A 13,078-nucleotide genomic window follows, 5' to 3' on the forward strand; every position below is an offset into this window, starting at 1 on the left:
CGTATAAGAATAATATAAGAATTAACATTAATTAACATAAAACTTTCAAAAATGCTTATATCACAAAAATCGTTCATCCTAATTTTTTTAAAAATTGGTCCATGATTAGGCATTGCTTCCATACAAAGCACACATTTGATATACACATAAACTTGGATATATAACTAAAATTTCACCATCCTGATAATACAAACACACAAAAAACTTCCAAATGTACAACAACTGACCCTTCTGATGATAATACAATAATTGGTCATAACGCCCATATAAATCCGATATCCGAAAACTACTTTTTTTCATACATTTCTTAAAAATATCATTTGTTGAATTTCTGTGCTTTTTCTTCCACTTATCAACTTATCAATCTTTTTAAATAACAATATTTCACAGTTCGAAGGTTGCACTTGAGAAAATTTATGTAATGTGACATGACAGACTTTGAAATTCTATAAAAAATAACCCCGCTTAGAATTATTTATTTTTTTTTTTTTTTCTTTTAAATTGAGTTCTATATACTAAACTTGATTAAGATTCAAAATTTTGAATACTTCTAAATGCCAACTAAAAACTTATCTGGAAAAATCCTGTTTCAACGTGACGAACGTGACATTTAAAAGTCTATGAAAAAAACCCAAAATTTGCCTTTTAGGGATCTTTATCTTCTTAAATGTTTTCCGATAAAAGTCCATTTAAATATTAGCCTTTAAAATAATAAAAACTATTAAAAGCAAATGCTACTAAAGGTGCAAAAATATGCCTGAAATATTATTGTAACTTTTAATTCCGATTTCTCATCATAGTGGTTAAGAAAAGCTTTGGTGTCTTTAATATAATAAAATTTGAATCTTTTTCTATAATAATAGAAGTTTAAATTTTATTTTTGATGACTTTTAGTTTTTGAGCCACTGTGGACTTTTCGGTGGAAATGGCCATATAATTTTGTATTTCCATTTAAAATTTCTATAAAATAAAATATATATGTACATATATTCCAAGTCCATTTAAATAGTGGAGTCGACAAAATTATGTCTGTTTGTCTTTTTGTCAAAATATATGTTTGTTGAAATACATTTTCTGAAAACCTTGATACACAAATTTTGTATATCATATAGAACCAGGGTTAAATGAGAACCTAAAAAAGAGGATCTTTAGTCCTTTTTTTTCTTCTTCAAGAGGGCCTTTTTAAAACTTCTATAATATTAAACATTAAAATGTAAAGTTAAGAATAGAGAGCTCGTAAATGGTTATATATAAAAGAGAAATTTTTGGCACTGTTTTCGTTTTTTAAAAGGTGCTGAGAAAGGAAATGAGAACCTATAACATAGCCGAATCTTTTATATTTTTACTGGTTTTTTGTTTGAGATAATCAACAAATAAATATATGAAAATAAAATAAACTATAATTATATTAATAGTACACAAACATCTTTTACTAAAGAAAGACGTACATAAGTAAGTTATGGGCATTGTTAAATGGTTTATGGTATTTGACTATATCTTGAACAGTTAAAATTCGTAAAAAGTTCAAAATAGATTAAGGGGGTTTTTTGTGTAAATTCCCTTACCACACTTAAATTTGTTTCATATAAATTGTTCTTGTATTTATATTTCAATCAAAACGAAATCTACATTTATTTTATTTTTTTTTCTTTTTGCAGTAAAAATATTATCGATTTTACATATAATACGCAAACATGGTGGAAGGAGCTACGCAACAATCTCAGAACCAGTATGAGGTTTATAATATACCCACATCTTTACCACCAACAGTACAAACAACAAATGACAACTGGTGGAAACTCAACCGTAAAAATAGACCACAAGCAAATTCTGTGAGAACTGGTAGGTATTTTTAAAAACAGAGTCAAATTTATCCATAATAAATATAAAATTCTGCAATATTTTCCTTATTAAACTCAACAAATGGAATTGTTTAACATTATCATTTCAATAAACTTTTTTTTCTTTTTCTGAAGATAACACTAAATAATCAGTGTTTAACTTATAGATACACACACTTTAAGATTGTTTTAATACCCTTCATATAGTGCAAAATATTGGTCTATAACCTTGAAACTCATACTTTCTGATCGTCTGAGAATCAATATCTGATCTCAGTTTTTGGCTTCATTTGACCCCACACAAACTGCCTATAAACCTGTGTTTGTACTAGAATTAGGTGCGTACTGTCCTACTAGTCACAGAAGATGTCTCGTTCTACTTCCACTGGGATCACCCCAAAGTTCCTTCTCATCATTCCATTACTTCAATTGACCGCTGAAGGATATGTTGCTTAAGCTCCCCTTCTTTTTTATACCCTACACCATATTAGTGGGGAGGGTATATTGGGTTTGTGCAGATGTTTGTAATGTACAATAATATTGGTCCCACCTTAAAGTATACCAATCGGCCCAGAATCATTTTCTGAGTCGATTTAGCTATGTCTGTCTGTCTGTCTGTCTGTCTGTCCGTCCATGTAAACCTTGTAATCAAACTACAGGTTTAATTACAATTTTGAAGATAATTCAATGAAATTTTGGTATCTAATATTCTTTTGCCCCAGAAAATGCCTATTAAAACTGGTTAAGATCTGTCCATTATTTCACCTGGCCCCCATACAACTGTACTCCCCAATAGGGCTCATAAACCTTGTAATCAAACTACAGGTCGTAATTTTTGAGATAAGTCAATGAAATTTGCACATGATCTTCTATGGTACCGTAGACGAAGCTTATTGAAAATGGTTAACATCGGTCCATTATTTCACCTAGGTTCCATACAACTGAACCCGCCATAATTATGTTTAATATACTCGTATCTCGACAAAAAGCTGCAAAAATTTAATGCTTTATTATGAAAACTAAATCACATTTTATTCGTATACAGGTGTATGGTATTATATGGTCGGCATCATCCGACTATAACTTCTTACTTGTTAACAAGTACATTTGCTCTTTCATTGATAATTATCCCAGAATGATCACACACCCATGATACCGTTGGAACACTATTTGATTGATGCTCTTTTAAAGTCCAATACTGTCATATAACTTATGTTTGTGTCATATTCAATCCCAAAGATTTTCGTCATTTCATTCATGATAGCACGGATTTCCGTTATCTTCCAGTTTAGATCCATCCATGTAACAATTGTCCTTGTCCTCTATCTCCTATCTGTGATCAATGTTTCACAGTTCCAAACAATTTAAATTTTCGGTATGCGATCAGACACGTCAGATGTCCAAAATGCTGGAAAATTTACCCAATGATAAAAAAAGCCTTTTGACAATAAATACCTCTTTGTATCTTACAAATGTAGCATAAAAATCCCAAGAGATCGGCCTATTGTTGATTTTGTATTAGGCCATAAATACAGATCTATGTTCGAAGTCCGAACTTCGGACATAACCAACTTATTGTTTTTTTATTATTGAAAATATTTATATAGATATTCTATTTTTCTCATTTCGCAGTATCATTCATATTTATATCGGGTGGTATAAATATGGCATGGAAACTTGGACTATCGGCAACTCCAAATACAGGATTCTGGATAACAGAAAGAATGATTTCATGTTGGTTTGAGGGTGCCTTAATAGGTGCTATAGGTGGTGCCTATTTCGTTAAATATTTTCCCAAAAAATTTCTAATGGTAATTTATAATAATTTTTGTATAAAAAAAAAATCAAATTACTAATTCAATTTTTTACAATGTTTTTACAGTGGATGTCATCAGTGCTAGTCTTTATCAGTGGAATATTACAGTTGGCTGATCCAAATTCATATAACACTATAATGGCTTCTAGATATATAAATGGACTTGCTGTCGGTTTTATATTTCCTCTGGCATTTGTCTTAATTGGCTAAGAGCTCATTAAACCCCTACGAGGTTTGCACGCCTGTAGTGTCGATACAATATCATTTAGTTTTGGTATATTTATACAGATTATATACCCCAAATTATTTTCCAATAATCCTGAGGCCCCGTTTTCAGCAACTCAAATGTATGGGCTACTTAATATGATTTGTGGTATAATAGCATTTATTTTGACAACTATGTACCTAATAGAATCCCCGATTTTTTATTTGGTACGTGAGGATGAACGCATGGCCTTAGAGTCATTGATAGCTTTACAAAAACCTCATGAATTAACATCTGAAACATACGAACAGTTGGAGGAACACAAACGTTATTTGGCCGAAAGTAAGGAAAAAACATTTAAGGAAAATGCCATCTACGGTATCCCAGCTTTGTTAAAACTTTGTTTCTATCGTTCCTTTATGACTCTTGGATTTTCATATTTAGTTAATTTTGCTTTTGCATATTCGTCGCTTGTTACCATAGAACTCAATTCATATTCATATATTTTCTATGCATTTGCAAAATTATTAGGTCCATTGATTGCCTCATTTACATTAGATTCCATAGGCAGAAAACCAACTATGATTATAGGTTTCTTCGGTAGCTCAATTTTGGCATTCGTAGTGGGTGTTATTTTTAAAAATGAAATAAATTATACCATCATCGAACGCATGAACTCCGTTAAATATGTTTTAATCTTCTTTCAACTTTTCTCCTCCCTATCAATGGCTTCGTCATCGGCCTATTTGAGTGAAGCTTTTCCGTTGCCGGTTAAACGTCATTATTTGACCATTGTTTTTATCGTAGAAATGCTTGTTCACATTATAATTGGCTCTAACAAACAGCTATTTATTGTTAGTAATATATTCCTTATCTCTGATTATTTCCTAACTTTGGGTTCTCTCTCACTGGTATTTTTACTGATGTCAGTATTTGTTATGCCAGAAACTAAATCGTGTTCTCTACGTGAATGTCTACCAAAATTTAGAAAATTTATTAACTTTTCGCTTAAAAGACAATAAATATATTCAATAAAAGAACTAAAACAAATTTTTTCTTAATTAAATCAGTGTTTCCTCAGTAAAACTAAAAATATTTTAATTTTGATTAAAAAACAAAAAAAATAGAAAAATTTCGATGTATTTAAGATAAATTTTCCGTTTCATAGAAAATTTCTATGTAAAATTAACCGAAAATTATGTATTAAAAGAAGATTTATCGAAAATTTTCTAAAAACAAAATTTCGAAAATCGAATTGTGTATTTTCCCGATATAATAAGCGATCCAATCTAAAATTAACAAGTAATATTTTTATATTCGGCTGTGCCGAATCTTATATACCCTTCACCAAGTTTGGTTTAAAAAACAGTTTTTATTTATTTTGTATCTCTGCATGTCACACATAACATACACATAAACAAATATAAACTGTAGCAGAAAGAAATATTAACCGTTGTACTGTAATACCACCGTCAAACTGTATTACCACCCTAAAACAAATATCAGATGTATTACCAACATATTATACCCACTTACCTTCGTGAGAAGAGTACGGCATGCAAACATACAAACAAATACACAACTGAATAAAACCAAATACATCTCCGCACGCACATGTACATCTTTATCCAATTCACAGTGTTGTTGTTGCTTTTCTAAAAAAGCATGAAAAAAGTGGCTTTTTTGATGAAATTTTCAGAGGTTGTCTCGGATTTTTGCTCATATCTCCGTTATTTATAGACCGATTTTGCTGATTTTAAATAGCGATTTTCTCGAAAGCATGTCTAACTGAATTATTGAAGATTCGGATCTCGCCGATATCTGGGGACCTCTAAAAACTGATTTCAACAGACAGACAGACGGACATGGCTTAATCGACTGCGCTATGTATAAGGATCCAGAATATATATACTTTATAGGATTGGAAAATTATATTATAGAAATTACAAACGGAATGACAACCTTATATACCCTTCTCACGAAGGTGAATGGTAAAAAAAAAACACTCAAAACAGATCTTATCTATTTATCGATTTTAGTATTTGCTTAAAAAATTTTGTTAAAGGGTTGGCAGTGTCAACTATGACGTCTACATATTTATTACAATATAGTATATAATATGTAAAATACTCCATTCTAAATTATGACTTTTTATAAACATACAATAAACGATAAGATATGAGAGTAGAATTGAGTACAAATAAAATATGAATTTATAAAATTACGAAAATTAAATTATTATACATTTCAGCTATAATGCGTTCCAGAGTATTAAGATAATAAATTGTTTAATAATTTCTAAAGATTTTTGTGACATTCCAAAAAATAGTTTCGAAATTCAAGATAAAAATAAATTAATGATTAAACTCCCATACATCATATAACCTAATAAACCCTTCAACTTTCTTGTCATTGCAAAAGACGCTCTTTAAAGTTTTGATTCTTTTAAACTCCAACGAAAACTAAAAAATCTTATCAATAGTTGCCAATACACACCTGCACTAATGGACTAGGGTATAATCAAGACGCTAAAAGAGAGAACGTAATACATTTTGTGATAAGCCCCAATTGTATACATTGGATATACAAACATACACACATACATATATGTATATGTGAATTATAGTTGGGAATTGTAAATAATATGAAGTATTTGATCATATTTATTGAATTCAAAACAGTATCATATTATGCTTTATACACAGAATATAAGGAATTAAAGAAATATCTAGTGATGTGTCCATTTATGATAATTTTTTTAAATTAAATATTTAAAGAAATCAATCATTTTATAGAAATAATTGCTAAAACGGAAGAATAAAATAAATTTCAAAATGTCTTTGTTGCCTACTATTAAGGAGGAAGATAACACTACATGGCTGAAACAGCTGTGGCAATGTCGTCTGCAATTTGAACTAATGATGCCAGGTAATAAGGGCAAAAGAAAACGAATTAATATTTTCAAACTGTAAAATTTTTTGTTCTCAATTTAAAGCTGCTTTGGTTTTTCTTGCTGGCGGTTTAAAAACGTGTTGGTCTGTATACGAATTACCATCGGCTGAATATGATTTGGATTTTAATCCTAATTTCTTAACAATCGCATGGTTTATTGGTGTCATTGTGGGTGTCTTGGCGGCATCGCTTTTCGTAGGACGAGTAACGAAAAATATTTCTCATGTAAGTAGTTTTGTTTCTTAGAAATTACCGTAGTATATGTGAATACAGTAATTAAGTGCTAACATTTTGTTTGTGTGACAGTTAGTTAGTTAGTTAACCAGCTAGCTAGTTAGTTAGTTAGTTAGTTAGTTAGTTAGTTAGTTAGTTAGTTAGCTAGTTAGTTAGTTAGTTAGCTAGTTAGTTAGTTAGTTAGTTAGTTAGTTAGTTAGTTAGTTAGTTAGTTAGTTAGTTAGTTAGTTAGTTAGTTAGTTAGTTAGTTAGTTAGTTGGTTAGTTAGTTAGTTTGTTTGTTTGTTTATTAGTTTGTTAGTTTGATAGTTTGTTAGTTAGTTAGTTAGTTAGTTAGTTAGTTAGTTAGTTAGTTAGTTAGTTAGTTAGTTGTTAGTTAGTTAGTTAGTTAGTTAGGTAGTTAGTTATTTAGTTAGTTAGTTAGTTAGTTAGTTAGTTAGTTAGTTAGTTAGTTAGTTAGTTAGTTAGTTATTTAGTTAGTTAGTTATTTAGTTAGTTAGTTATTTAGTTAGTTAGTTATTTAGTTAGTTAGTTAAATACATTAATTTAGGGCGGGTTTTGTGAGACAATCTGCATACCTTGTTTAAACCTAGTTTAATAAATGTTTTGTGTTTTTCAGTAAACAGTAATGTTACTAATTATCTTAGTTTAACTGAGTGTTATTTGTCAATTAAACTTAAGAAAACACTGTTAACAAAAATAATAAAACAATGATTTCGGAAGAACAAAAACTAAATATGTTTTATTTTTTATAGTTTTAAACGTCTATTTAAAATTTTTACAAAATTTTTCATTTTACAAAAGTTTTATATGCAAAAAACAGCTGTTCACTGTTTATGAGAGCAAAATTGGCAATACTAACAAAGTTAACTGAACTTAAATCCATAACTGAAAAACACAATCATCGGTTAAAGTCCGCCTAAATTTGTTCCGAATTTAATTTAACAGCATGTTAAGCCTAGTTTAACTGAACAGTAAGAAACCCGCCCTTAATCTTTGAATCTTCTTACTGCTTACTTCCATAAAGATTTGTTTATTTAATACATTTATTTCCTCTTTTCCCAGATTCTAAGTGGATCTCTCCTAATTGTTGGTAGTATATTATTTATACTTATGCCTACGACGTACATTGCAATTGCATTCTCTTGCATATGTGAGGGCATAGCTTTTGGATTAATACAATTGCAGGCATTTGTTAGTGGCGCGGAGGTAGCAAGCAAAGATATACGTGGTTTAGTTATGTCGACCGAACGTTGCTTTATATGGTTTGGAATTTTACTGCAACTGACACTCACATATATTTGGTATACTTTTGAACCCCCAACTGGCCATACAATGCATGTGGATCAAATACATGGCATTGTGGTTTCATGTTTAGGTGTTACTGTTATTCTATGGACATTTAAACTACGTGCTGAATCTCCTTTGTTATTACTGCAGCAGCGACGAGATGTAGCAGCTGCTGTGGTATTGCAAAAGCTACAAGGAACACATGTATCGAACAATGAAGTGATGCGCCTGCGTGAGGACTGCTTGCAGTTGTTGTCTATGGATGTTGACGATAGTTGTTGGTTTATATTTCGCAATTACAACTTGCTGCCACTAATTAAAGTATTTATTCTACGTTGTTTTGTTACCATCACTATGTCTCAACCTTTTAATCACATTTTTTTATCCGCCAGTTGGCTGGGCTTTGATTGTGACATGAATTGCTTGTACACACTGACAATGGCCGGGCTGTTAGGCAGTCTACTGGGTGGCCTAGTTATCGATCATTATGGACGTCGTAGATTATGTGTTGTTACACTTTTGCCTGCCACCATTTTTATGTTCATTGCGGGTGGCATTATGGATTACTTGACACAAGCCCAAGTTGCCGTCGTACCAACTGATTTGGAAATTGTTTCCATACTTATACTTTTGTATCAGTTCATCATATGTACTGGAGTTTCTACAACTGCAGCTGTATATCTATCGGAGGCATTCACCGTAACACAAAAGCCTAAATGTATTGCTGTTGTATTGATTGGAGAGAATTTACTTCAAATCCTATTGTCAGTGATTTCATTTAAAACGGCCGTCAGTGCAACTGCTTTATACTTTGTAATGGGTGTAATGTGTCTACAATTGGGATTGTACGTGTTCCTTTGTATGCCGGAAACAAAAAATCTAACATTGTATGAGTGTTTGCAGAAATTTAGAGGAATTTCTTTGAGTAAATAGAAAAGGAAAAATGAGTATGAATTTAATCTGGCTGAAAATTTATTGTGATCCAATATATATAACCAAAATATTAAAAAATAATAATCTTAAACTAAGAAAAATTTTGTTTTTATAAAAATTATTTGATATGTTTTCTTTATACAGAAAGTTTTCATAAATTCTCTAATACAAAATTCCTTTTTATAGAAAATTTTTATAAATTTTCTTTTCATACTTGATTTTTTTTTAAGGAAATTTTTTATAAATTTTCATTTTATTAAAAATTTTTTTATAAATTTTCTTTTAAAGAAGCCTCTAATCTTAAAAAAATGTATAAAAACTTTTACAGATAACTTGCTATAAATTTTATTTTTAATAAACTTTCTATTTATAAAAAAATTTTAAATTTTCTAAAAATTTGCAATCAATTTTCTTTTATATACAAATTCAAAATTGCTATAAAAATTTTTGTATGAGATGCAAAAAGGAATAAAACAGCGTTTACACATTTAGTAATCAGTCAAGTCAATTATGGTCTATAGAGATTTCGATTAATATTAAACTCGGTCTTGCTATATTTTGTTGCTACCCCAGGAAAAACTTACATTGAAAAGTAATGTGTTATAATGCTAATAAAACCTCTTTTCACTACTTCGTCTTTAGCATTTTAATTCATTATTTTTGACTTTTCGACTATTTTCGACTATTTCCAATTTCCGATTTTTTCGACTTTTTGACTATTTTCAGATTTTTTCCGACTATTTTTTGACATTTTTCGACTTTTCGATTTTTCACCATTTTTTCGACTTATCGACATTTTTCGACTTATCGACATTTTTCGACTTATCGACCTTTTTCGACTTTTTTTCACAGATGATAGTCGAGTTATCGACATTTTTTGAACAAAATAGTCGACTTCGACTTTCTTCGACAAAAAGTGGATTGTTCGATTATTTCAAAGATTTATAGAACCCTACTGAGACGGTGTCATATTGTTCGGCGCGGTTCTCTGTAGGGTTCTATAAATCGACTTTCGAATAATCGTAAAAAGTCGACTTTTTTGTTCATAAAAGTCGATAACTCGACTCTCGTCTATGAAAAAAGTCGACTTTGTATATAAAAGCCGAGAAGTCAGAAAAAGTCAAAAACACGAAAATAGTAGAAAAAAGTAAAAAATATTCAACAGTTAAAAAAAGTTTTAAAAAGTCAAAAACTCTTAAATAGTCGGAAAAACTCGAAAAATTTAAAATATATAAAAATATTCGAAACTAGAAAAAAGTCTAGTAACTTCAAAAATATGGCAACCTAACGAAACAATCTGACATTTGCCATATGTTTGAACAGTTTGAGGACAATTGGAGGAACAAATTTAGTTTGTTTTTGACTTGATTATTTAATAAATTTTCCAAGCCAACATCGCACATTTTTATTAAAATTTAGTTGTAAATAAAACAAATTTTAAATTTATAGAAAATGTTGGCTTTACGAACAACGTTGCGCTGCAATTCAGCGTTTAATAAAATTTCACGCAACACCTACAAGTCATTGCAATTAATACAAACCGAAAATAATGCTACACTCTCGACAGCAGCAACAATTGTAACCAGGAATACTTCTCGTCAGCAATTACAGAAACAACCTGCTTTACTCAATGGTTATCTAATGCAAAGAAGAAGTTATGCTTCAAAGTCTAGCGAAGAAGTTGATGTAAAAGATTTGCAGTTGGTTTACTATGGTACATTGACACCACGCATGAGAGCTGTTAAAGTATTCTCATTAACCACCAGTTTGGCTGGATTGGCTGCCCAACCTATTCTAATGGAACAGGGCATGAAAATGGGTGGTACTGGTATGGCGGTATTTTTGTGTAGTTTTGCTGGTTTCTTTACGTTTGTTACACCTTTGCTGTTGCACTTCGTGACCAAAAAATATGTTACCGAAATACACTATAATCCAATGACTGAGGAGTACGTAGCAACTACAATAAACATTATTTTACAGAAAGTTCGGGTGAGTTTTTAAGGCATTTTTATCATCAAGAATTCTTTTAATTTAATTTGTTTCTTTAGACAAAATTCCGCCCTAGTGATGTGAAGATTCCTGAAGTTCCCGGTATGTTTACATCATTCAATGTGGGCAAACGGTCATTATTTGTGGATCCTGCCTTGTTTGAAGATCCAGAACATTATGTAAAAATTATGGGTTACGACAAACCAATCGATTTTAAACTTGATTTAAAAGAAACAGATAACTCAGCAGTGAATGCAACTGAAAAATCAAAAAAATAAATTCTATAAACAAAGTATTTTTTATATTTATTACTTAAAATTAGCTGTGTTTAGTAAGATTATATTTTGTTGTCAATACTTCGCAGTAGTTTTCAAACTGTATTTGTTTACATTTTCGAGACATGTGTTTTTGTTTATTTGTCATTACCAGCTGTTTATAAACATTAAACTTCTTCATTTCTACTTTTTATGAAGATTTTTAGATAAATTCCATTTATTTTATAAATAATATGACCTCCACCGATTTAAAAATTATTTTGGAATTCAGGTACCTTTCCTTGATATTATAACTTAATATTTGCTCTTTAATATTTATGAAAGATATTTCTTTTTAGTGCCGGCGCCGAGTTACTTTTCGGCAACATTAAAAAACGTGAAATATCTTTGCCTTTAACAGAAAAATGTGAGTAATTTCAATTGAAGTAGGTATATATTCAACTAAATAACTTTTTATGTTATTTGTATGTAAATAATTTACAGGGACCATTAGAAGCCTCTTAAAATGGATGCATGCTAACATCCTTACCGAAAGACCGGAGTTATTCATACAGGGAGAAACTGTGTAAGTAAAGTTTACAAAAAGTTTTTATTAAAATATAGATAGATACAGTGTCTCTACAGTGTAAATAGATAGATAGATAGATAGATAGATAGATAGATAGATAGATAGATAGATAGATAGATAGATAGATAGATAGATAGATAGATAGATAGATAGATAGATAGATAGATACATAGATAGATAGATAGATAGATAGATAGATAGATAGATAGATAGATAGATAGATAGATAGATAGATAGATAGATAGATTGATTGATAGATTGATAAATAGAAAGATAGATAGATTGGTAGGTAGGTAGATAGATATAGATGCCAACACAACCAAAAAAATTTTAGAAGTAGTGAAAATGTGTTACATATGTCAGATAGCTGGATAGCTTATTCAATATCTTAGCAAAACGATATCTTAATCACATCTAAGAACATATTACACGTTTTTATCTTCTATTAATTGTACATTTCATTAGGTTTTTATTAAATTGGAAGTACTTCATGTATGTCTTGCTTGAAGAGAATTCTACACCTTTTTTCTGACTTATTTTTCTTTGATACAGTGACTTTCTTATATCTATCCTTTTTTATAAAAAAAATTAATTTGTTTTTATGTTGCTTGCAGACGTCCTGGAATTTTGGTATTGGTTAATGACACAGATTGGGAATTATTGGTGAATATAAGAAAAACTTATTGTATTATCCATTTTCTAACATATCTTCTATATTTCAGGGTGAACTGGACTATGAATTACAACAGAGAGATAATGTTTTATTTATTTCAACTTTGCATGGTGGTTAATAAAAGACAACTTGTATGCTAACAACACTGTTAATTAAGATAAACAAATCAATTTTTCTATAAAATATAATACTAAAATATTGAAATTTCTTCTTTTGGTTGATTTCTCGTACTTATTATTTCAATAAGCAATTCTGCACTATAGCAAACATGTTTTAATTAAATTTAAATTTTAACGCGAAAAT

At 29.9% G+C, this 13,078-nt stretch overlaps 5 protein-coding genes across 5 annotated transcripts; all 5 read left to right on the plus strand.

Moving 5' to 3' along the window:
* The first annotated feature begins 1,664 nt into the window (after positions 1-1,664).
* Positions 1,665-4,870, plus strand: LOC111675085. The gene is made up of 3 exons (XM_046952675.1): positions 1,665-1,842; positions 3,474-3,652; positions 3,724-4,870. The coding sequence occupies exons 1-3, from the start codon at positions 1,695-1,697 to the stop codon at positions 3,865-3,867; spliced, it is 471 nt and encodes a 156-aa protein (XP_046808631.1). The 5' UTR covers positions 1,665-1,694; the 3' UTR covers positions 3,868-4,870.
* On the plus strand, positions 4,057-6,142 carry LOC124420280. The gene is made up of 2 exons (XM_046952571.1): positions 4,057-4,828; positions 6,114-6,142. The coding sequence occupies exons 1-2, from the start codon at positions 4,057-4,059 to the stop codon at positions 6,140-6,142; spliced, it is 801 nt and encodes a 266-aa protein (XP_046808527.1).
* A 129-nt stretch (positions 6,143-6,271) lies between these two features.
* Positions 6,272-9,393, plus strand: LOC111675112 (D-xylose-proton symporter-like 1). The gene is made up of 3 exons (XM_023435846.2): positions 6,272-6,790; positions 6,858-7,039; positions 8,113-9,393. Exons 1-3 carry the CDS (start codon positions 6,697-6,699, stop codon positions 9,268-9,270), a joined length of 1,434 nt encoding a protein of 477 aa, XP_023291614.2. The 5' UTR covers positions 6,272-6,696; the 3' UTR covers positions 9,271-9,393.
* A 1,220-nt stretch (positions 9,394-10,613) lies between these two features.
* On the plus strand, positions 10,614-11,554 carry LOC111675116 (transmembrane protein 70 homolog, mitochondrial). Its single transcript, XM_023435849.2, has 2 exons — positions 10,614-11,259; positions 11,319-11,554. Exons 1-2 carry the CDS (start codon positions 10,723-10,725, stop codon positions 11,535-11,537), a joined length of 756 nt encoding a protein of 251 aa, XP_023291617.2. The 5' UTR covers positions 10,614-10,722; the 3' UTR covers positions 11,538-11,554.
* A 169-nt stretch (positions 11,555-11,723) lies between these two features.
* On the plus strand, positions 11,724-12,979 carry LOC111675114 (ubiquitin-related modifier 1 homolog). The gene is made up of 5 exons (XM_023435847.2): positions 11,724-11,805; positions 11,873-11,940; positions 12,018-12,099; positions 12,717-12,765; positions 12,825-12,979. Exons 1-5 carry the CDS (start codon positions 11,768-11,770, stop codon positions 12,891-12,893), a joined length of 306 nt encoding a protein of 101 aa, XP_023291615.2. The 5' UTR covers positions 11,724-11,767; the 3' UTR covers positions 12,894-12,979.
* Positions 12,980-13,078: the final 99 nt, after the last annotated feature.

The sequence above is a fragment of the Lucilia cuprina genome, chromosome 5 (assembly GCF_022045245.1).
Source record: "Lucilia cuprina isolate Lc7/37 chromosome 5, ASM2204524v1, whole genome shotgun sequence".
Lineage (NCBI taxonomy): Eukaryota > Metazoa > Arthropoda > Insecta > Diptera > Calliphoridae > Lucilia > Lucilia cuprina.